This window comes from Populus nigra, chromosome 7, assembly GCF_951802175.1.
Source record: "Populus nigra chromosome 7, ddPopNigr1.1, whole genome shotgun sequence".
Classification (NCBI taxonomy): Eukaryota; Viridiplantae; Streptophyta; class Magnoliopsida; order Malpighiales; family Salicaceae; genus Populus; species Populus nigra.
The window spans coordinates 1,465,748-1,491,356 of record NC_084858.1 but is presented as its reverse complement, the minus strand read 5'-3'; the positions used below and the strand labels follow the sequence as shown (position 1 = coordinate 1,491,356).

General features: G+C 30.9%; 3 protein-coding genes across 3 annotated transcripts; all 3 read right to left on the bottom strand.

The window, feature by feature from the left end:
- Window positions 1–1,126: 1,126 nt before the first annotated feature.
- LOC133698904 (serine/threonine-protein kinase SRK2A-like) lies at window positions 1,127–4,564 on the bottom strand. The gene is made up of 3 exons (XM_062122010.1): window positions 4,280–4,564; window positions 3,009–3,107; window positions 1,127–1,655 (listed from the first exon to the last, which is right to left on the bottom strand). The coding sequence occupies exons 1-3, from the start codon at window positions 4,547–4,549 to the stop codon at window positions 1,305–1,307; spliced, it is 720 nt and encodes a 239-aa protein (XP_061977994.1). The 5' UTR covers window positions 4,550–4,564; the 3' UTR covers window positions 1,127–1,304.
- A 3,413-nt stretch (window positions 4,565–7,977) lies between these two features.
- On the bottom strand, window positions 7,978–8,337 carry LOC133699276 (uncharacterized). Its single transcript, XM_062122479.1, has one exon. The coding sequence runs from the start codon at window positions 8,335–8,337 to the stop codon at window positions 7,978–7,980; it is 360 nt and encodes a 119-aa protein (XP_061978463.1).
- Window positions 8,338–13,539: 5,202 nt separating this feature from the next.
- LOC133699761 (serine/threonine-protein kinase SRK2A) lies at window positions 13,540–18,853 on the bottom strand. Its single transcript, XM_062123196.1, has 9 exons — window positions 18,402–18,853; window positions 18,234–18,308; window positions 18,045–18,146; window positions 17,894–17,947; window positions 17,704–17,796; window positions 17,517–17,609; window positions 15,708–15,812; window positions 15,518–15,616; window positions 13,540–14,161 (listed from the first exon to the last, which is right to left on the bottom strand). The coding sequence occupies exons 1-9, from the start codon at window positions 18,519–18,521 to the stop codon at window positions 13,811–13,813; spliced, it is 1,092 nt and encodes a 363-aa protein (XP_061979180.1). The 5' UTR covers window positions 18,522–18,853; the 3' UTR covers window positions 13,540–13,810.
- Window positions 18,854–25,609: the final 6,756 nt, after the last annotated feature.

The window sequence follows — 25,609 nt, the reverse complement described above, 5'->3', positions numbered from 1 at the left end:
CCGGTGGATAGTAGAAAATATCTACACCTCCTCATCATTTATTTTTTTGTTAAAATATAATATATTTCTTATAAATTTTTCTTTTCTATTTTTTTGTTTCGAGATACAATAATGGAAATTAAATTAATTAAAATCAATAGCAAAGCTTCTCTATCTGCCCATTTCTTGAACTTCCATGAACGTGAGCATTTCATAATGGGTCTCTAGTTCAAGTGTCTAAAGCATGTTTTTGCTCTACGTAAATTCACCCTTTTGCAGTTGATCAATAGGGGCTGTAAAACCGCTTTGCAAATGAATAAAGGTCGCCATGAATATGGGTGGAGTATTGCGTACAGCTTGATCTCTGCATGGACACATAATTTGCAATTGCTTAGCAATGTAATTTTGTTAATCTCGAAGATTTTCCTTCAAGGATGCTTAAACACGGGAGTTATTGGAAACGGAAAGAGCTTGTCTTGCAGACTGTCGTTCCCATGGAGTCCCGTTATTGATAAATGACCGCATTGATGCAAGTGATGCTACTGGGGTGTACATGCATGCAGTCTGACATGCCTGCTAGATCAATTGCCTGTTCGGTTTAATGACAAACTTAAACCAATATGGGATCCCGAATCAACAAGTTTGGTATCTATCTTTAAGGTGGCGCCGAATAGTGTTTCATAAAAATTCAAAAAAAATAAAATTAATGCATTAGTATATTATTTTAATATACTAATATCAAAAATATTTTTTAAAAAATAAAAAAAATATTACTTTAATATTTTTGAAACCAAAAAACAATCACTACTACATTTTATAAACAAAGAGTCATCATAAATATTGTTATTTACCAGGTTCCTGCTTAATAAAATTTGACCCTAAGAAAGTTTCACGTGGAAATTTCAAAAAACAATGATCAGAAAAGCAATCAAAGTGATTCAATTTTTATTTATTTTTTTAGAAAATCTGAAAATGCTTTGCCATTAGTTTTTTTGAAGATTCAAAGAAATAAAAAAAATATCTATCCAACAAACTTAAACTCTTGAAGATGTTTTGACAAATAAATTTAAAAGAAGAAGATGAAGTTTCAGGGCTCAGCCATTGTGATTTTTAAAGTTTTTAAGAAAATAAATAGTGATTTTCAAAATTTCTAATTCAATGTTTATGACAACTCTAATTCTCATACAGTTCAATAGTTTCACACCCATTCTACCCAATATGATGCTACAATTTACAAACATTTATTCAGGACCAGCCCATTAGCACACAGTTCTACGCAAAGCACGAAAGCATAATGTTAATGTAGAAGGAAGAGGGAATGAAGCTTAACTGACATGAACCTCCCCACTTGCTTGTGCCTCCTTAACTCTCTTCTCATACTCATCTTCTTCTTCTTCTTCTTCTTCTTCTTCTCCGCCCTTTTCTTCAACACCCTCTGCATCATCTTCCTTCACGTCATCATCTTCTTCTCCTACCCAGCCAAAGCCTCCAATAGATCGGGATACTGGGGGAGGAATCTTGGCCTCTTCCACGATCTTCATGATTTCTTCAACACTTTGAAGGGAAAAGGTTGGGTTTTCTTTCCTGTAGTACATGGCTTGAGCTACCTCTGTCAGTTCCCTTGGCAGGTTCTTCAAGAACCATGGATGGCTCTTGATTTCTTTAATTGTGATCCTCTGTAAGAACATGTATGGTTCAAAGAAACCATCAGAATTCGAATATTTAATCCATTAAAAATCAGAACTTTAGTTTTCAGGAACTTTCCCTGCCTAACTGAAAATTCAGTGTCCATGGAGAACAATAAATAAATGAATGTAATATCGCTCAGAATAATTTGCAACGCAAATCCTATCATTGTTTTCTGAATATTTTCTACACCATTAGCTTTCATTTTGGGCGACAGCATCCTTTCTCATAGTGCTCAATGGACATCCACCAGCTTGCCCTGGCAAGAATGCAGGGGTTTGATGGACCCTGCATCATTCATGAACAAGCTTATTTTCCCTATTCACAGAACCATGTATACTCGATTTCCTTTCTTTTATTATCTCAACAGAACAGCCATTGTTTCTCCTTCCTTTCCTATTTACTCGTTTTGGGGGCCATTAGTTTCTCTCATTCTGAGTGTTTGTGGAATACAATTTCAAGTTTCTTGACACAGCACGGGATCACTTTGCACCCAGGTTAACCAGCACCCACCAGCATAATAATAAACTATGACCTCAAACAATTCAATCCACATGCTATGAGGGTTCTCAGCATCTTCTCCAAATCCCTTATTTGAGCAATTGGCATGTGTTAAATTTATTCACAAGATCCAATCATAAAAATTGCACTCCAACTTACTAGCTGAAGGTTGGACTGGTAACTCTAATAATATGCAATTGCCCTTGGCAAACCATATGACACAAAGAAAAATAAAAACATCAACAAGCAAAGAAAGAAGAATCCCTTGTTCAGTCTTCCTGGTTTCTGATACAAAATTCTAACCAAAAGGAAACAGATGAGAAGCTCCCCATGGTACAATATACAACCAGACCCATGTCTCACAACAAGCAGTTGCAATCATGTACATGCTGGCAACTTTGTTCCGAACAGGATATCAGTAAATTCAATGATGTGATGCAAGAAGAAAAAACACCAGAGGGTAGTGTTTCAGACAATGCATGAAAAATTTAAATAATAATAATAACAACAACAGGGGTGATGAGAAGAAGAAATAGCAACACCGACAACAACAATTATGCAACAGAATTAGATGGTAAGTGAGCAGGTAATTCTCTAATAATTTTTATGATTTTATACCCAGTTATTTATGTTTGAAAAGACTTGTAGCTAATGTAACAGAAAGTAGGCTTATATCAAGATATTCTATCAGAACAGCAATACATGAAAAGGAAATCCACAGAACTCTAATTTCCCGATTGATTAAAATTCAATGAAATCACATCTACCAACACAATGTAGTATGACGTATCTTCACAATATAAGTTGATTGTCAATTTTAGACAAGATTTATTCATCCATACCCGGATTGGATTTGCAACGAATATGCGAGAGAGGAGATGTCTGCATTCCTGAGATATGTGGACATTGTCGGGGATCTTGTATTGAACTGCCATTATTCTCTGCAGGTAAACAGCAAGAAATTCATCAACAGTAAAAAAAAAGAAGAACAACTAGAATAGAAGAGAGACACACACAAGAGAGAATGTAATACATTGATTGTTTTCCTGAAATTCTTTGGGTCCTCCTGGTCCTCGAATGGATATGCTCCCACCAGCATAACATACAGAGTCACCCCACAGGACCACACATCCGCCAACCATGAGGAAAGCAACACTTAGTTCCGCCATTTACCTACCAAATAATACCCTTAAACACGCAATCCTACAGAAATCTAGTTTGACCTTCCTTTCATTATTTTTTCATAATGGAAGGTTTTTAACTTCAAATAAAGCAAGGTTAGTTTTATTTGAAATTTAACACCCCAAGCTACAATTTTCATGAAGAAACATATTCCAAACTCCTTTATTTGCGTGTTCTAACTCCTGTTGCAACTTAGGTGATAAAATTGTCTAAAATTCAGCTTACAAGTCTAAGACACAACTAAAACATTTTCATGTGTTCTTTTATCATTTACAATAGTCATTTTCATCCTACACATCTCTTAACATTATTCATATACAAGTCTCTCATAATCAACTTACTTCTATCCATCCTTTAATCAGAATGGCTATAATTCCTTTAATTTTCTCACACACTCAAATCATTTTATTCTCGCGAACTCAATGCAAACAAGAATTTAACAACTTATAGTCCCCTCCCCTTTAAATCTTTCTCTTTGCCAAAACCTTATGGCCTAGGAAAGTGGCTCTTAAATTCTTATTTTTGGGAATTTACTTATTATTCAACTTCCTAACACAACACACATCATCTCTAAATACAATTCCTCTAATAATTTCATCAAACAAACTCTTTCCTCAGATTCTTTTCCCTTGGTCGAACCCTAGCAAAAACCATCGGCATCGGCTGCCTATATCCCACCTCAGCTCGACGTCCATGTGAAAAAGAAAAGGGGAAAAAGAGAAGCTCCTTTGTTAATTCAATTTAATATTTACGATATTAAAGTAGAATTAAATAAATAAGATAAAGACAGAAACCCACAATAAAAGTAGAAACGAGTTCTTTCCAAGTAAAAAAAAAGACTTTACCTAAAGGGGTTTAAAAATTCTTTTTATGGCCAAAGCAAAGAAAACATGAGATAAAAGAAAAATAAAACGGACAAGGAGCTTCATACCTGGCTATGTTGCGAGCAGTTTATGGCAGTTGTTGTGTGATCTTTATGCTTGAGTGTTTGCTTGTCTAAATGGGAATTGAGAGGCATGAAGACACCAACAGCAGATGGCGAAGCTGAGGCAGAAGAGGTGGTGGTGTCTGAGAGATCTGAAGGAAAGAAACTGAAACAGAAAAGGAGAATGATGAGGAGGACCAAGACCAATACTTGGATCCATATCAGCCAGGGAATTCTATAGCCTTCTACTGTAAGCTCGTCGCCAAGATCAAACATGGGTACGTAGAAGAAGACACGGTACGTGTGGAAGCGGTTGCCTGAGGGGGAGAGGGAGAGAGAGAGAGCCCCAGGAGCCAAGCTAGGAGGAGGTCAAGGGGTGGATGGAGGCTTCGAGGGGGAAGAGGTTGAAAACATAAAAATTGAATATTATATTTATGGATTTGCTAGCCATGAAAGTCGGCCTTTTGGTTTCGCGTGGTTCTGAAATAAGATTCTATTATTTATGTTTAAAAACTTCATCTGCATCAAGATAGGCTCCCAAATTCAAGAGTGCATGTAAAAAATGTATATATTAGTCTAGAGTTGATCATGCAAGATACCAACTTCATTTGCAAAATTCTCATCACCGTCGGTCAAGGGGTAAAGAGATTGTGTAGAATAAATTTATTCTCTAAATTATTATTATTTAATTACTAATATAACCACTATTAATTATAATACCTTTAATTAATAAAAGGTGCATAATAAAAAACATAATTAATTATATTATTCTATTTATTATTACTATTTTTTTATTTAGGTTTTCACTTAGCATTACGATATATATATATATATATATATATATATATATATATAGAGAGAGAGAGAGAGAGAGAGAGAGAGAGATTTTTCTGCATGCTTTTTGCTCGATCAAGGAATCTATATTGTCTATATATTTAAACACAGCAAAACCCTACTGGTTTTGCTGTGTTTAAATAGACAGACAAAATCTACCGGTTTTTGCTGTGTTAAATATATAGACAATGACGCTGCAATCAGGGGCGGAGGGATATACGAGGCTGAGGTATAGGGTTTTGCTGTGTTTAAATATACAGACAAAATCTACTGCTTTTTGCTGTGTTAAATATATAGACAATGACGCTGCAATCAGGGGCGGAGGGATATACGAGGCTGAGGTGTGCTGTAGCCCAAGTAAAAAAATAAATCACGCATTCACGCTTGTACTGGTAGGATGGGGTTTTGGATGTCGAGAGGGTTAGGTGCTGGAAGTTGAGGTGAAATTTGGAAAGAAACTGATACAGAAGTGAAAAATTCTCTATACAACTGTTATTAATTATTTTTACTTAAATTGATTAAGTGTTTATGATATATATGTTAATTGGTTTTTGATATATTGCATATTTTTTATTAAATTATTAGACAAGAAATTATTGAAAAATAAACTTTAACATCCCTTAAATTATTCCAGAGTTTATTGTAGTATAATTATTTTTATTGTATGTTATTTTTATTTTTATTTTTATTTTTATTGTCTTTAAATTTTCTTAATGAAGGTGAGAACATTTTTATCAATCAACCTTTTAATTGCTTGCTAATGATGACTGTTTTTGTTTTTAATTATAATTACAATGTCCAAATATCTTTTTAGATATGAATAGTTTATCTTTTATTATATAAAAAAGAAAATATTGTCTTCTTTAAAAAAAATGAAGAACTCCTAATTATGAACTTGAAAATTAATTTAATTATATCTTATTTTTTGTCAACTAATAAAGCATTGCTTCGAACTTTGAGAGATGCCGGATTTGATTTTCTCCCTGTATATGTGTACTTTATTTGCACACAATAAGAGATTAACATACCACATATATATATATGAATGCTTCGTCTAAAAAAACTACAAGTTATTTATGTCAATAACAAAAATCAGTAACAGTTTACCAACATTATCATTATGATATATTTAATTCAATAATAGATTTTTAGTTTGAATAATTAAATTTTAAATTCAGTGATGAGATAGTGAAATTCCTTGTACTTAACTCTGCTTTAGAATCTAAGGATAACTTTAAATCATTTAAAGTTGATGTTATTTGCTAGATTGCTAAAAAAATTTATCCTGCAGATTTCAATGAACAAGATATATATTATTTGAGATCTCAGATAGAGTATTATTAGATTGATGTGATTCATCATAAGAGCTTTTAGAATATGTTTACCATTTATGAATTATATCGAGGATTAGTTGAAATAAATAAGTCATAGCACTATCATTTGATTGACAAGTTGATTCATCTTATTTTGACTTTGTCTATTTTCATTGCCACCACAAAACGAGTATTTTCAGCAATAAAACATGTGAAAACTATGTTTCGCAATTAAATGAAAGATGAGTTTTTAACATATTTTACGATGATTTACATTGAACGAGAGCTTGTTGAAGATATTGATTTAGATTCAATCGTAAATAAATTTTATTCCACAAAACATGGAAGGGTGCAACTTCGATAGTGTAATTTATTTTTAATTTTATATCCTATAAATTCAAATTAAAACTTTATTGTTAACTTAACAAATTTATATATATATATATAACTTAATAATTAATCTTAAAAAATAATTTATATATATTTGCTTGATAGCCAATAAGTACAGGAAAAATTCATGTCTCCACCCTTGGCTGCAATCAGATTCTTGAAGAAACATAGTTTTATTAGTAGCCAGCACCTTTATCACAAAAATGTGTACACGTTTTGGAATCTAGTTGCTTCTCCGAGATCATAATTTATGGGACCACAAAAGGATGGCTTTGGGCTCATCCTGATAGTTGAATATATTAAGTTTAGTTAAATTATTATTTATATTTTATTAATAAAATATTGAGTTCATTAATGTACACATTTATATTTTTTTTTAATTAGAGTTAAACATCAATTACGTGTCAATAAAACATCTAAGAGTTGTTACACAAAAAGTTATTTTCATTATTTTTTATTTTGACCGTGACATAATTAAGGCGTTAATTATTTATGAACTAATTAAAAACTAGGTTAAGGTGGGAGAACACCCTAGCTCGAGCTATGCCTCGCGCTCTTAATTTGTCCTGTGCTTGGATTGTGCCTCATATTCTGTTACTTGAGTCTGAGTTTTAAGCGTAAATAATAATAATAATAATAATAATAAAGAAAAGAAAAGAAAAAAAGAGTAAACTGAAAATTCCAAAACCCCAAGATATAAAGAAGAGGTGCTCTTCCGTTTAGCTGATATCAAGGGGAGCGAGAGCAGTGCTGTGTGTGAGGGAGAGGGTATGCAAGAGAAAGACTGGAAGCGGCAGAAAGAGAAGCATGTGGAGACGAAAACCTGAGGGGATAATCATGATGTCCTTTTTAATTTTATATTAGTTTTCAAATAGCTAATGGAGCACTTGTGTATCTCTGATGTCATGCATGGTTGACCCCTCAATCTGTCAATCAAACTAAACTTAAATCTGTCCCGTCCCAACCATAAAGAAAATCTAAAAATGGAGCGAGTGCAGGAGTGTTTTTTCGTAATCCATACTGAAAATTCGGTGCTCAACACATGATTTGAGTACAGCGCAAATATATCTCAAAATACATAGATAAAAAAGCAATCAAGAACAGCAATACAATCATGTTGGAGTGGGCATGTATATATACATGCCCTCTCCAACATGCAAATAATAACTAGTTAGCTCGAGGCACGTCACCCCAAACCTCCTTGCGAAACAAGATGATTTTTCTCTTTGCTTCAATCCTGAACTGTGACCCGAGGTGATGGTCATCCTCACGAAGAAGAACAGCCATGTCTCCAACTCTCAGTTCATAGTCGGCAACAAATTGAAGCCAGCCTTTAGAAAGCACTGGCTTGTCGTAATCTCCATCTCTCTTCCTGCAACGAATCACCCGAAGCTTACCGCTGCTGTCTTTGACTCTCAAATCAACAAAAAAATCTCCTGCGAAATCTAGATACCGTAAGGAACGAGATGGGAATGAGAATCGAAATTGGATATCAGTATCTTTTAGCTCTTTGTTAAAGACCTCCATCTTGATTTCTTTTGGGCTGTGAAAAGAGAGAGAGAGATTATGTATAATAAGCAATCAGCTTGATTGATAATTGCAGTGATCAGCTTCTGAATTTATAGAAAAAAGTCTAGCTCGCGTCCAAACATACATCCATACCATATATTCATACATGCATACCATTCATGAAAATTTTTTAATGAAGTGTTATTTTATATATAATTTTTTAATTAGAATATTCAAGATGCTTACAGATAAGAAAAAAATCAAAAGGTTGTTTGCAAAACTTGGGTGCTGATTACGGAGTTTGTCTTGTGAAATAATTAAAACTAGGCAGAGGTACGGTATCCTTGGAGGGAGTATGCTTAGTTTTCGCAAGTTAAAACGAGTTTACGATCGACTGTCAATGTCAGCTGCTCACGTCCTGGCTCATTTGTGGTCTTTCAAAAGGCACAATCGCTTCTGTTCTCTTGTTCTATCAGCTTCTGAATTTGTAGAAAAAAGTCTGTTGCATGCTGCTCAAGACTATTGCTGTGTTGATGGTAGAAAGACATCGAACGAGGATTTCAAAAATCTTGTTCAGTTCATCGATTTCGTGTGGCATTTACTAATCTAGATGGTTTAATCTTCACGTGGAACAAGAGAACAGAAGCGATTAATTGTGCTTTTTGTTTATTCTATGTTTTTTCTTTCTTTCTAATTTTTAGTTTAATGTGAGATTAAATACATCAATATTAGCTTAAAATGTTCAAAACCAAACTATAAAGTCGTTTCTTGTCCAAAATAAATTTTAATTATTAACTATTAAATTTCGCTAATTAGAAATATTTTTTTGTAAATTAATAAAAATTCTCAAACAAATATTTAAAATACTCTAAAACTCTTCGGTAACATATTAGAAACGACAAGCTTTTGGGACATAAGTTATTCGGGTCCATTGCACTCTTTAATTAAACAAGAGTGGGCTTCAATAATAATAATAAAAAACCTAGGCAACAAATAAATTTAGAATATATTTAAGCAGTGCGATAATGGTTGTTTTTTAAATAATTTTTTGTGTTAAAATGCATGTCAATGATATTTTTTTATTTTTTAAAAATTATTTTTAATATCAGTATATTAAAACGATTCAAAACGTACAAACCATATAAAATTTTAAAAAAAATTAAATTTTTAAAAAACATGGTTGTGGTTGGAGATCAAATTTTTGGCCATCGTAAATATCAAATTAAATTAACAAAGGAGCTTCTCTTTCTTCTCTTTCATGTTCACATGGACGTGGAGCTGAGGTGGGATAGAGGTAGCCGATGCCAATGGTTTTTGCAGGATGAGAATATTAATTGTATACTGATGACGAACGCTGCCGGCCGGGATTTGAAAAACCGAGTCCACAAATCAGAATCTAGGGCTCGATCAATGCTGCAAAGACAGAATAATAATAAATTTATTCTTCAATTATCATTAACTGAGATTGAAAAAAAAAAAAAACTCTAGATGATGACGGGATGAGTAAATACATCACTAGCTTAAAATGATTCTAAAATTCCATTAAAAAATCACCCAGCACTAGTATCATATTATCACAACACCCTATTTTACTTATAAAATATCTATTTTTTTAATAATTATGTAAAACATATGACAATAATGATATTATAAAATATAATCAAAAAAAGGCTAAGAAACTTTTTTATTTTAAGCGAAGAAGTATTCTGAGTATAATTAAAGTGGAGGTGTCAACAATTATTACTTGCATCTATTTTTAGAAAATCTTTTATTAATTAAATAGATTAATTCATATAAAAGTCAATTCCTTTATGAAACACCTTGAACGCATTTAAATTCTACATAAAAATATATTAATTTTAGATATTAGAATATTTAGAACCAAACTATAAAGTTGAACTCTTCAAAAAAAAATTTAATTATTAACTACTAAATTTCAATAATTAAAAATAATTTCTTATAAATTAATAAAAAATCTCAAATAAATATTTAAAATACCCTAAAACTCTTTGGTAACTATCATATAGAAACAACAAGCTTTTGGGACACAAGTCGTTCGGGTGAATTGCACTCTTTAATTAAACAAGAGTGGGCTTCAAGAGTTTTCCTATGATTATAATAATAAGTAGAAAGTTGTACTTCTACAACTTCTTTCCAAATGCTTTTTTCGGCCGACCGGAGGAGTCACCGCATGCGAAAATCAAGCGAATACTCCATATAGGATAAACTACATATGTGGCTAGTGGTCCACGGGCTAGAATTTTTTTGATGTGAAATACGAATGTATACAAGATGATAACCCTAGACTTTAAGTCAATTTCATTAAAAACAATTAAAAAATATTTGTAAAACTCAATAATTTAATATCAAATAATAAAATTAAAAAAATCAAATTAAAAATAAATTGAGTCAATCTGAGTTAATTTAACTAACTCACCACCCATGATATAGATTTTTTTAAAAAAAACCTAGCAAAAAGATTGAAGTTAAATAAAATAAATGCTAAAAAAATAGAGTTAACTTGACTAACTCACACCAAGGTTAACTCATGGAAAGAAAAGAGAAAAATCACAAAGCTCGAAGGCCAATAATTTAATTTCAAATGATGAAATTGAAAAAAAAATCAATTTCATATAAAAAACATCAAGAAAAAAAAATCCAACTCAATTAATCCACTACATGAGATGTAAGATTAGGATAACCCTACAAAAAAAAAATGGAACAAATAACAAAGCCTAAGGCCCAATAATCCAGTGTCCAATGATGAATTTGAAAGAAAAATTAATTTTTAATAAAGGACCTAGAAAGACCAAACTTAAACCGGCTCTGGGTTATGAAAAGGCAAGCGAGCAAAAAATCACAAAGTAAAATTTTCAATCATAAAAATATTAAAAGCAAAAAAAATAACAATCAAAACATTGAGAATCAAATTCAATATAAAACTAAATCAAAAAAAATAATTAGGAACTAAATCAAAGAATAAAATATTTTTAAAACAAATAAAAAATATAGCAATAAAAAAATCAAAATCAAATAAAAAATAAAATGATAGTGGATGAAATTGAGAAAACAAATCAAGAAAATAATAAAACACAAAAAAAAACAATCAAAATAATAAGAACTAAATTTAATAAAAACAAATTAAATGAAAGAAATGCTTAGGGATAGAAATAAAAAAAAATTCAAAAAGCATTAAAAGTAAAACAAATAACAATAAAAAAATAATGGTTAAAATTGTTAGAAATACAAACTGAAGGACATAATCGATTTTTAAAATGGTTGGCATGAATTTTTAGCCTAAGTGTGTGTGTGTGTGAGAGAGAGAAAGAGAGAGAGAACAAAATCACCGGAGCCCAACTATATCTCCATCGTATGCATTAGTAAACCTAAAAATAACAAAAAAACTATAATGGAAAGAATAAAATGCCCTTGAAACCAGTATTGGAGGTTTTTATTTTATTTTAAAAGCAATTATGTCTCTTTATTGTTTTTTCAAAAAAATAAAAATATAAAAATGCTCTTTTGTGCAAGTTTAATGTTTTTTTATGCTTTTAATGGATCAACATAATTTTATTATGCAAAAAATATTGAAAAGATAAAAAAGCTCCAAAATGAAACTATACATTTTTATTTTTATTTTTATTTTTATTTTTATTTTTGCTTTCAAAGCAACAAAATCATTTAATTGTGCTAAAAAATATGTGGATAATTTATAATGCCTATTGTATCTTATGGAAAAGATAATTTCATTCCAATTGCAAGCCTTGTTAGTTTTTTTTAAATTGCAAAAACATAATTCCATTGTTCCAATGAACAATGCAATGTATTTAGATCACATTATTTTAATGAATTAACAGAACACCCATTCTGTATTTTTTGAAACTACTTTTATCTCTCAACAATATAAAAGGCTAGAGAATTTTGAGCTTTCAGCACGACATAAACTAAGTGTTTCTCGTCACTTCTTGTTCAAGAACCCAAAATGGTGCTTTAATTGAGAGCTCCGATTAATGGCATCCCACAATGAGTGGATTGAGATGTTAGAAAGCAGCCTCTAATAAACTCTCAATTTGGATGTGGGATGTCCGGCGACAGACCGGCAACCTCTAGGAGGTGATCATGAAGGGACTGGGGAGGTGCAACTGGCTCTGGTCAAGAGCATTCTCCCATAGTTGAAAATATTTGCAGAGAAAATTAAAATCTACACCTCTTCATCATTTGTTTTTGTTAAAATATGATATATTTCTTACAAATTTTTCTTTTCTATTTTTTTAGTTTTGAGATATAATAATGGAAGTTAAATCAATTAAAATCAATAGCGAAGCTTCTTTATCTGCCCTGGACACCATTGTCAAGCAGGCCACTTGCTATTCCAATTAGCATAGATAATGTAGTCGGGTTTGAAGAAAGTGAAGGTTTTGATTAGCAAAATATCTATCCAACAAACTTAAACTCTTGAAGATGTTTTGATAAATAAATTTAAAAAAAGAAGAAGTTTCAGCGCTCAGCCATTGTGATTTTTAAAGTTTTTAAGAAAATAAATAGTGATTTTCAAAATTTCTAAAAAAATAAAATTAAGAAATAATTAAGAGATATTTTATTATTATTTTTTCAAATAAATAAAAAAACCTCAAGATAAAATTGATTTTTATATTATTGACCATTTTCAAAAACAAACAAATAGTGAATAAGGAGTTTCCATGTTTTTTCAAAAGAAATTAATTTTTTAATGTCTTAAACATTTTCAAGTATTTTAATGATTAAGCATTATCAAGAAAAAATAAAGCTTCTGAAATTTTTATTTTTCAAGAAACATTTTTCATCCCTTGAATATTTTTAAAATTCTTTTTAAGAAAAAACATTAATTTTGAAATTCTTAAACATTTTTTAAAATATCAATTGATATCTTATGGCGTGATGCAATTGAATCCTGACTTAATTTTGCAAACATAGAGTATATTTTGACCAGGAACAAGGGTGATCTTCTCCTACAATTACACATAAAATAAAAATATGAGCAAATAGCAGAAATGAATAACTACATATCACATGCAAAATTAAATCAGAGAATGATATCAGAGCAATGCTCTTGAAAGAACATGGGACAGAATCAAAGCTACACTAATCAATGGACACTGCATGTTATTGCAATACCCTGCTTCTAATAAAGAACATGCCACTTCTAAGGAATAAGACATCCTTGCATGATCAAATCCAATCTAGACAGGCAACCCAAACATAATAACCCTTTCAAGCATTCAAATCCTCCTAATTCAAGGATCGTAGCAGCTAGAAGTCCTTCCTGCTCAACACAGTTTAATTCAATGTTTATGACAGCTCTAATTCTCATACAGTTCAATAGTTTCACACCCATTCTACCCAATATGATGCTACAATTTACAAACATTTATTCAGGACCAGCCCATTAGCACACAGTTCTACGCAAAGCACGAAAGCATAATGTTAATGTAGAAGGAAGAGGGAATGAATCTTAACTGACATGAACCTCCCCACTTGCTTGTGCCTCCTTAACTCTCTTCTCATACTCATCTTCTTCTTCTTCTTCTTCTTCTTCTTCTCCGCCCTTTTCTTCAACACCCTCTGCATCATCTTCCTTCACGTCATCATCTTCTTCTCCTACCCAGCCAAAGCCTCCAATAGATCGGGATACTGGGGGAGGAATCTTGGCCTCTTCCACGATCTTCATGATTTCTTCAACACTTTGAAGGGAAAAGGTTGGGTTTTCTTTCCTGTAGTACATGGCTTGAGCTACCTCTGTCAGTTCCCTTGGCAGGTTCTTCAAGAACCATGGATGGCTCTTGATTTCTTTAATTGTGATCCTCTGTAAGAACATGTATGGTTCAAAGAAACCATCAGAATTCGAATATTTAATCCATTAAAAATCAGAACTTTAGTTTTCAGGAACTTTCCCTGCCTAACTGAAAATTCAGTGTCCATGGAGAACAATAAATAAATGAATGTAATATCGCTCAGAATAATTTGCAAAGCAAATCCTATCATTGTTTTCTGAATATTTTCTACACCATTAGCTTTCATTTTGGGCGACAGCATCCTTTCTCATAGTGCTCAATGGACATCCACCAGCTTGCCCTGGCAAGAATGCAGGGGTTTGATGGACCCTGCATCATTCATGAACAAGCTTATTTTCCCTATTCACAGAACCATGTATACTCGATTTCCTTTCTTTTATTATCTCAACAGAACAGCCATTGTTTCTCCTTCCTTTCCTATTTACTCGTTTTGGGGGCCATTAGTTTCTCTCATTCTGAGTGTTTGTGGAATACAATTTCAAGTTTCTTGACACAGCACGGGATCACTTTGCACCCAGGTTAACCAGCACCCACCAGCATAATAATAAACTATGACCTCAAACAATTCAATCCATATGCTATGAGGGTTCTCAGCATCTTCTCCAAATCCCTTATTTGAGCAATTGGCATGTGTTAAATTTATTCACAAGATCCAATCATAAAAGTTGCACTCCAACTTACTAGCTGAAGGTTGGACTGGTAACTCTAATAATATGCAATTGCCCTTGGCAAACCATATGACACAAAGAAAAATAAAAACATCAACAAGCAAAGAAAGAAGAATCCCTTGTTCAGTCTTCCTGGTTTCTGATACAAAATTCTAACCAAAAGGAAACAGATGAGAAGCTCCCCATGGTACAATATACAACCAGACCCATGTCTCACAACAAGCAGTTGCAATCATGTACATGCTGGCAACTTTGTTCCGATCAGGATATCAGTAAATTCAATGATGTGATGCAAGAAGAAAAAACACCAGAGGATAGTGTTTCAGACAATGCATGAAAAATTTAAACAATAATAATAATAACAACAACAGGGGTGATGAGAAGAAGAAATAGCAACACCAACAACAACAATTATGCAACAGAATTAGATGGTAAGTGAGCAGGTAATTCTCTAATAATTTTTATGATTCTATACCTAGTTATATAGGTTTGAACAGAGTTGTAGCTAATGTAACAGAAAGTAGGCTTATATCAAGATATTCTATCAGAACAGCAATACATGAAAAGGAAATCCAAAGAACTCTAATTTCCTGATTGATTAAAATTCAATGAAAGCACATCTACCAATGCAATGTAGTATGACGTATCTTCATAATACAAGTTGATTGTCAAGTTTAGACAAGGTTTATTCATCCATACCCGGATTGGATTTGCAACGAATATGCGAGAGAGGAGATGTCTGCAATCCTGAGATATGTGGACATAGTCGGGGATCTTGTATTGAACTGCCATTATTCTCTGCAGGTAAACAACAAGAAATTCATAAACAGTAAAAAGAAAAAAAAGAACTTGAATAGAAGAGGGAAACACACAAGAGAGAATGTAATACATTGATTGTTTTCCTGAAATTCTTTGGGTCCTCCTGGTCCTCGAATGGATATGCTCCCACCAGCATAACATACAGAGTCACCCCACAAGACCACACATCTGCCAACTGAACAAACAGAAATGAAAATTATAACAAATAAGCAAAGTGAGATATATTCATGTCCTTTGCCAAGAAGATATTCAAAAAAATTCAGATCTTAAATTTGCATGTCTTTGTTCTTTACAGTCCACAGAAGAAGTTTACCTGCTTTTATTTCCTAAAGTATCACATGCAAATGTGTAATGTATAATTGAAGCCACAAGCCAATCAAAAAAAGAAGACGACAAAGTTCAAATTGACATGGCAAAACTGATATGGGTATTTTATTTTTTTTCTTGGTCTTCATAGTTTATACTGAAGCTAGCCATTCACAATGGTTGACAACTAAAACTAAAATGAAACTGCAACAGGAAAACAGAGAACAGGAAACATGTGACTGAAGTACAACTTCAACCAGAAACCTGAAATAAATTTGAGAAAAAAGAGGTGTATGCTACTCTCGAACCATAGGGAACTATAGTTTTGCAGGATCGTTCAAAAGGTATTGCCAAGCAAAATCCAGTGTTCTAAATCGAAAGGGTTAGACAAGGGACCTAGAACAGATAAAGATATTTTTCTTTTTACATTTTAAGATTGGGATTTCACAATCTGTTTTGGGATTTTTATGGCTTTATCACTGAAAGTACATTGTTGGTAATTATAAAAAATCAAGCCATCTTAGTGACAGTTGAAATTTCCTTGAGATGGGTTTGCCTAAAATACTCAAACATTTGAAATTTCCTTGAGATGGGTCAGGTTTTCAAGATTTTTCTTCACCTCTACCTGTGAGGATTGAGCTTCAGACCACACACACACACACATATATAAAAGAAATCACAGAAAACCATCTAAAGATTAGATCTGCTGGTTTTAGCCTTTATCTCAATTTCACTTGGTTCACAGTCCACTTGCAGCTGTCAGATTTAGGCTCTTTTGATGAACTAACAAACAAATAAGCCATCTGAAACTACTGAGGCTAGAAACAGAAAGAGCAGCAAATGGCTGGAACAAGTTTTGTTCAGAACTGACAGCTCAAGTCTCTAAAGCTCAGATCTAAACGTGGTGAGATTCAAACTTACAACCTGAGGATATAAACTAAACCAATTATAGAGTTCTCTGTATAACAGCTACTTATTGAACTCGTAACTTCTAACTGGTGATACCAACATGCAAATATTCTGATGATATAGGATAAGTTTCGAAAGCTAAATCCATCTAATTCAGATGACCATGCAATTCTTAAATGCTTGACCCCTAAAAGGCAATCCTTCATACAAAATTTAACTTCCTAAAAAACATATGAAGTTTCAAAAAAATGTATGTTAATTTCAATTTCAATTCTACGGGTAGAACACAAAATGGCAGTCCTCCATGCAAAAAATGAAAAACCTAAATCAATGGTGTGCAAATTAGTCCTGTTAAAGTTGCAAAGAAAATAATTTAAGTAACGAAAAAGGAAATGCAACTATAATGATCTGAGTATAACATGTTCAAACATTTATTTTAAGAAACAGCTAATTGTTGATGAGTCATGCTAGCATGCAAGCTACCACCAGATGCAGATAAGGAATTTCAGGATAACATCACCTCCAATTTAAATCTAAAATGGCCCTTGGCACTTAAATCAAAGTAAGAGTCTTGGGAAATATTGAAGCTGTTTAACTAATGATCTCAGATTGTTATCTGGACTTCAAAGGAAAACATATAGACTGAAATTAATCTGAGATTTACCTTGCCATCGTATTCTCTCCGAGAGAGAACCTCTGGAGCAATATAAGCAGGAGTGCCAACTGTAGATTTGGGTCTTGAATGCAGCAAAGACGACTGCACAAATAAAATTGATAACAATCTAAAAACTACACAAATAAACCAAGATAAAAACTACAAATATTAGCACCAATTTGCTTTATCAAACAACCTTAGAATAACCAAAATCACAGATTTTCAACCGCGGTGCCGGGCTTCCATCCAACAAGGTATTTTCCAGCTTCAAATCTCTATGGCATATTTGCTGAGAATCAATAAAAATAAAACAAATAATATCAAAAAATAAAAAGACAAAAATTCAATCAGCAATCAAAAAGTATAAAAAAATCAACTTGCTTTACCATAGAGTGACAGTAACTAACTCCTGAAATAAGCTGTTGGAAAAAATACCTCGCCTGAAAATAAATAAAAAATCAAACTTATTCAGCATATTTTGTATTTAAAAATTAATCAAATAAGAAAAACAAAGAAAAAACTAATTAAAAATAAAACCTCATCTTCACTGAACCTTCCAGCATTGCAAATTCGCTCGAACAGCTCTCCTCCGGCAGCATACTCCATGATGATAGCAAGATGAGTAGGCGTCACAACCACCTGCCAAAAAATTAAAAAAAAAACTTCTCGAACAACATGCACCAAAATAATTAAATAAAATAGAAATAGAAATTAAAAGAAATTAACCTCCTTGAACCGAATTATGTTAGGATGGCGAAGCGATCTGTGATTGATAATCTCCCTTGCTACATTTTCATCAATCTAATCACAAAAAAAACAGATCTAAATTACTCCACCAATACAACACACTACACTTCTACCATACCTCTTCTTCTTCTTTGAAAAGAAAGTTACCTTGAGGCCACGCTCGATGTATTTCATGGCGACAAGTTCTTTGGTTTGCTTGTGCCTCATCAGCCTTGCCACTCCAAAATTACCAGATCCTATGTCTTTCACCAGCTCGTACCTCTCCATTTTCCTTCTCTTTATAAATATAAGAACAGAAAAAACAAATATTTACCTCAGTTAATTATACCTCTTCCTTCTCCTTCAATTCATTTCCAAAAACCAAAACTATATACTTTCGAGGAAGAAAGCGGTAACGTCGGTGGCGGCGGCGGTGGCGGCGGTGGTGGGGAAGGGAAGGGAAGCAGAGAATCTGATGATGAAATTTGAAAGAAACTGAAATTAAATTAAAAAGGAAGAAAAGGATATAGAATTATATAGATATGCTGTAGCTTTTTTCTTTTCTTTTCTTTTCTTTTATTTATTTATTTTTGTTAAAGAGAGGGAATGTGTCACAGAAATGGAATATCTTTTTCTCTCTCGATCACTGTTTGTTATTTTGGTGAGAAATGTTTCCATGTGTGAGGCCTCACTTTTGTTTATTGTGAGCTTTACTTTATTTTTTTTTTTATTTGACTGTCAAATGAGACTTCTCACACATTATTAAAAGAAAAAAAAAGAGTTAACGGTCTCCTCAATCTTCATCCACTATTTTAGATGATATTACACTTTGATTTCTCTATTTTAAAAAAATTACACTTTTCACATTGTATATTGATGAAGAAAATGTGTTGCTTTTATACATTTATGTAAATGTGTGGTTGCGGTTATTTTTTAAAGTATTTTTTACTTGAAAATATATTAAAATAATTTTTTTTATTTTTTAAAAATTATTTTTGATATCAGCACATCAAAATGATTTGAAAACACCAAAAAAAATTAATTTGAAGCAAAGAAAAAAATAAAAAAAATTCAAACTTTTTTAAAAGCAATTATGAAACGTAAAAACAAACAGGGCCTTTGAAAATCGAGACTTGGTTGTGTGAGTTTCGAAAAAACATGAGTTTTTCTAAGGGGAATGTAATTGATATAATAAAATCAGAGTACAATTCTTGTTGGCTTCTTTTAAATGCGTATTTGGTATTTTAATATGTGTTTTTTAAAAATATTTTTTATTTTAAAATATATTAAAAAAATTAAAATATTTTTTTTATATATTAACATATCAAAATCATTATAAAATATTAAAAAATATTAATTGGATGCTTCTTCAAGCCACACATAAAAATAAGTAATGTTAACTCTATTATAATGTCTAAAACCAAATAATGTCTAAAACAATGATATTTTTAGATTTAAAAAAAAATTAAAGAGAAAAGTTAACTCTATTAATCTTTAGGTGAAAATTGTATTTTAAAAAAAAATATAAGATGCGAAGTTTGGCTGATGGTGAAGGTAATTAATTATATTAAAATAGGAAAAAAAAATAAAGAAATTTTACATTTCAATAGATTATTCACTTACACTATGATGAAGATGAAGGTAGAGTTAATTTTTTCTTGAATGTTTAAAACATATTTAAATATGGTCAATGTTTTAATTTTTTTCTATTGATAATAATCATGTGAGAATTGATCTGATATGACTCGATTGATTTTGCATATTTAACATCAACCCAAACAACCTATAAAAACATACTTAGACTTAAAAAATATTTCAAGATAATATATATTAAGAATAACAACATATTAGATTGACTTGAGTCCACTCGAGTTAACATGTTAAATTCATGACTCGAGTTATGAAACTATGATAACTCTATAGAAAGTAAATCAAAACAAATTTTGAAGTGTAATTCTTAACCAACTAAATGTTAAAGGATAAAATTGAAAAAAAATCAATTAAAAAATGATCTAAAAAAGCAAATTGAATTAACTTGTGAAACTTGTGACCTGGGTCATAAAACTGATATAACTCCATAGAAAGCAAATCAAAACAAAATTACAAAGTACAATTCTTACTTAGCCTAACATTGAAGAATGAGATTTAAAAAAAAATAAAGAATAACCCAAGTTAATCCGCTAAACCCATAACCCGAGTCATAAGACGGAGATAATCTCGTAGAAAGAAAATAAAAAATACATGATTTAACCCACCAAATTCACGACTCTAGTCATGAGACTGAAATAACCTTACAGAGAACAAATCAAAATAAATTATGAAGTTCAATCCTCAATAGACATTGTCGGACCTAATATTGAATGATAAAATTTGTAAATATTTTAATTAAAAAATAACATAAAAAATAAGTCAGGTCAACTCGGGTTAACTCGTTAAACACTTTTTTTAGGTCATGAGGCTGAGATAAACTAATAAAAAGTAAACACAAAAATTATCAAACCTCATTCATAATAAAACACAATATTAAATTGTGAAATTGTGAAAAAAAAGTCAATTAAAAAAAAACTAAGTCAACTAGGTTAACCCGCTAAACTAGTGACCTGGATCATGAAACAATGACAACCTGATAAAAAGCAAATTTAATGTTAAAGGACTCGTGATCCAGGTCATGAAATCAAAATATTTCTTAAAAGCAACCTAATTTAACCAGGGTTAAAATATCAAAACTCGCGTACGTGATCATGAGATCAAGATATCCCCTTAGAAAATAAGTCAAAACATATTATGAAGCTCAGTTCTCAACCGACTCAATATTGAATGATAAAATTGAAAGAAATCTCAATTAAAAAAAATAACCCAAATCAATTCATGTTAACCCGTTAAGAACTATTCTTAGATCATGAGGTCGGAATAATCTAATAGAAAGTAAACAAAACAAACCATGAAATCTATTTTCTAATTAATCCAATATTAAATGATGAAATTGGAGAAAAATATTTAAGAAAAAAACTCGAGCTAACTAGGTTAACTCGTCAAACTCGCAATTTGTGTCATGAGAGTAAGATAACTAAATAAAAAACATTCATTGTAAAAAAAATCAAAAAAGAAAAAAAATCACTTATGTAAATAAGGTCAAAATGAGCTTTTATTGTGAATTTTTTTTTTGGATTCGAGGAAACTCCACTTCCCGGAAAGCGCACTTTATGGGCCCAGGTAAGTGAGCAAAACCCCGGCTGTCCCAGGCTCTTACAAGAGGTGCACGCCCTGACTCGAACTCGAGACCTGCTGTGCAGATCTCAAGTCCTTTGTCACCACGCTACGCTCCTTAGGGACTTTTATTGTGAATTGCTATAGTGAAAACCGCATATGTTTTAGTATATTGTCTAATAATAATTTTTATGCTTAGGAAAAAAAACTCATAAACTTAATTGTCTAGCAATGATATGAGCCCCTCACCTATATTTCTAAAATAAACCATTCTCATGCTATTTATTTCTTTCTTTAATAAGAGTTTTTTTTTATTATTTTCTTTGGGTTTTTGGCCCTTTATTTTTATCCTTGTTTAAATTCCATCATTTAATATGAAGTTTTTATTTAATTTTATCATTTAGTATTCAGTTAATGGTAATTTTTTTTTATTTTTTTTTCAATTCCAACATTTAATATGGGATATTTAATTCCTTTGGGTTTTCTTTTTGTTGTGATCTTTCATTTTTCTTTTCAATTTCATAATTTAATATGAAGTTTTTATTTAATTTTATCTTTTATTATTGAATTGATTTTTTTCTTTGGACCTGCTATGTGAATAATGTCACATTGGACAACTCCCACACGATTTAATTTGAAATCAAGGCTAACCAAATAGTCGGGTTGAGATTTTTCAAGTTTAAATTGTTATATTGAGTTTCATGACAATATTAAAAAGTTTTCGAAGTTCTAAATATTATTTTTTCACATTCAATTTTTTTTATCCAAGCTAGTCGATAAACTAATACATGCTAAAATGATAGGTGGAATGAAAAATGTCTTTTGTCAAAAGATACATCGTAGGTTAGAATCTTATCAATCAAGAATAAAATCAAAATACATTAACATTAAAAAAAAGTATATAAAAGAATCAAAGATACTTTACAGAATGAGCATGAGTGTGTTTGGTATTGTGGTAGCTGTTGTGGTTGTGGTTTGAACAAAGTTATTTTATAAAAAGTACTTTTAGTTGGAGTTGGTTTGAAAAAATATATGTTTGGTTAAAACTGTGGTTGAAATTGAGGTTGAACAAAAAGTAGTTTAATGTGTTTGGTTAAAAGAATGCTTTTTAAATTGAGGTTATATATATATATATATATATATATTGTAGATTTAACTAATACTATTACATCATGAAATAAATAATATTGATATCAAATATTTTTTATTATTCCATTAAAATATGTGCAATTTCATCATGTACGAAATCTATCGAATAAGGACTATATTTTACATGGTTTCTTAAGCGCGCAACAACATCAGATAAAATATCATCAAGAATAAAATTGAGATTGCGATCAAATTCTGCAAATGCTACGTATGTTATCAAATGATCTCCTTCTAATTTTTTGAATAAAACACAATTAAAAATAAAAATAAAAATTGAATTTTTTTAACTGGAACGGACCCGGCAAGAACAAAATTGGAATTGCGATCAAATTCTGCAAATGTTACACCATCAAGCGATTTCCTTCTAATTTTTCAAATAAAACACAATTAAAAAAATAAAAATTATTTTTTTTACTCTCCACTGTTCACATAAGTGAATAGTGGAGAGCCACACCCTACTGTTCACGTGAACAGTGGAGTTGCACTCTCCACTTTAAAAAAACACAGCAAGAAGCATGAAAAATTGCTTGCGCAAAACCGCAGGTGAAACATCAAATTTTCATGGGTCCTATAGCCAAAACACAGTTGCTGAAGATAACCAAATGTTATGTTATTGAGTTTGACAGAAAACACAGAAGCTAACACAGAGCCAAACACTCTTCATATCCATAATTTGATCATAAGAATACTAGATCCACCATTTATCCGAACAAAAATCTTGATCGTGAAAATACAAATTTGGTATTATACCTTTTATTGATTAGATATAATCCTCCATGAGACATATAAGAAAAAAAAACTAGAAAAGACTACCAACCATGAAAAAAATCTTGTATACGACATACCACCATTAAAGAGAGGAGATATAAGGGAGGGGAGAGAGAGATTTTCATCTTGTTTGGCATTGCGATCTAATCATGTTTTAGAATTTTATTTTTATTTTTTAGCTTCAAATTATTTTTTTAGTGTTTTTAAATCGTTTTGATGTGATGATATCAAAATTATTTTTTTTAATATTATTTTGATGCATTTCTAAGCAAAAAGCACTTTGAAAAATAATATTTACCACACTTTCAAACAGATCCTTTGAAAAGTCAAGAAAAAGGCTGTTAGGACAAGGCAAACAATTTTAACTATTAAATTTTTGCATATTTATTATTATTTTTCTATATGAACAAATTTATCATTTTTCATAAACCTTGTAAAAATAAATTTTACTTTGCATAATTATGCATTAAAAAATAAAAATATGTATATTTCAAATGTGTAGTAGTATTTGCCCATTTAGTATTGCATATTGCGATAACTTCTATTTTTAAAAGTGATTTTCGCATAAAAAGGCATTAAATTGATGTTTTTAGATATTTTTCGATGGCCTTGATAAGTTGTCAAAAATAAATAAATAAAAACCTGAAAAAAACATCATTTTAATGCATTTTCAATTGAAAATTGTTTTTAAAAAAGCACCATACATCACATTACCAAACACATACTAAATTATTCCAATAAGAAATAAAGTTGCACTTTATTTTAAACTAGTTTTGATCCTCAGTCTTGTGCCGTGATTAATTTTAATTGTTTGTAAATAAGCAAGTTTTTATTTTTCTCACTAAAAGATTATCTTTTCTTTAAACCTATAATTAAACTTTGAAACTTACAAAAATGTTTATTTAGATTTGATGACTCAATTTGGAATTCAAACCAATACCCTCAAAAGAATTCCAAACAAAAGAATTTATCTAACATTATGAATTGAATTCAATTTACATGGTTCCAAATAAGCTATAAGTTTTTGCTTCAGATACAGTAAGAAAAAAATAGAGATTATATCATTTCATTATATTACTATTTTGATTCCTCGCACTACACTACAAGATGGAGCATTTTTTCTCTCAACATAAAAAAAGGTGAAGGCACTTGTTAACATTTTGTTTACCTTTAAGAAAATTTTTAACTACAAACTGAAAAGTTTATATGTGCGTTCAATAAAATAAATAAAAAATTATATGTATAAGTAAATGAAAGGAAAATCAAAACAAAAAAAAAAGGAAAAAGGACAAAAGATTGATAAAAAAAAACTTTAAGTGTGAAGGTTTAAGAGCCTAACACAAGGATTTCTTAAGTTTTGAAAGGGCAACAAGTTTGTAGAAGCAAGATTTGATAAAGAAAAGCAAAGAGGGTAGTAGTTATTCTAGGAGATTGAATGTATTACTTTCTAGTATAAAAATGAAGTCAATGTGGCCTATTTGAGTTGTTTTTTATTATCATTTGGTCTGTATTTATGTTTACAAACATGGAGATAGAGTTTGGAATGTTTGACAAGTAGTGTTGTGGTCACTCTTTTTTTTACTTTGATAGCCTGATTTTGTTTTCTGAAACTCTTTTGGCTGTTTTAGATGTAGTAAAAGTCTTCTATTCAAGTTGTTTCTTATTGATAAAATAGTGTTGTTTTAGTTTAATTTAAGCAATATATATTCAAGCAATGATGTTTATCCTGGATTTGCTACGTGTGTTCATGAACAAAATGAGTTTAGAAAACTAATTTTGAATTTATATTGTATGAACATGTAGGTTGTTTTAAGTTGATAGTTTTTGGATTTGGTATCTCTTGCATGATTTTGATGATTTGATGTTGTTTGTTGGCTTTTTTTATTCAAATATGCTTTGTTATGGTAACGTGGTTCTTTAGAACTAAGAAAGCATGTTTTAGAGGTATAAAAGGTCATTTTCTAGGTTTGACAGGTTGATCTTCATTTATGGGTTTGTTGGGCAATGTTCTTTTTGTTCTTAAGAAAAATATTGCCTTAACCCTATAATTTAGACCAATTTTGGTTAAATTCTTTGCACATAAATCTTCAGGCAACTTGACTAGCTAATAATCTAAAGTTTATTTGCATTAATAACATGTTTTTGGTAGATTTTTATCTTAGAGTTTTGGTTTTGAATTGAAACTCATTTTGACAAAATCATGGTTTTTAAATGATAATTAAAGTGCACGAATGATAGATTATTGATCCTTG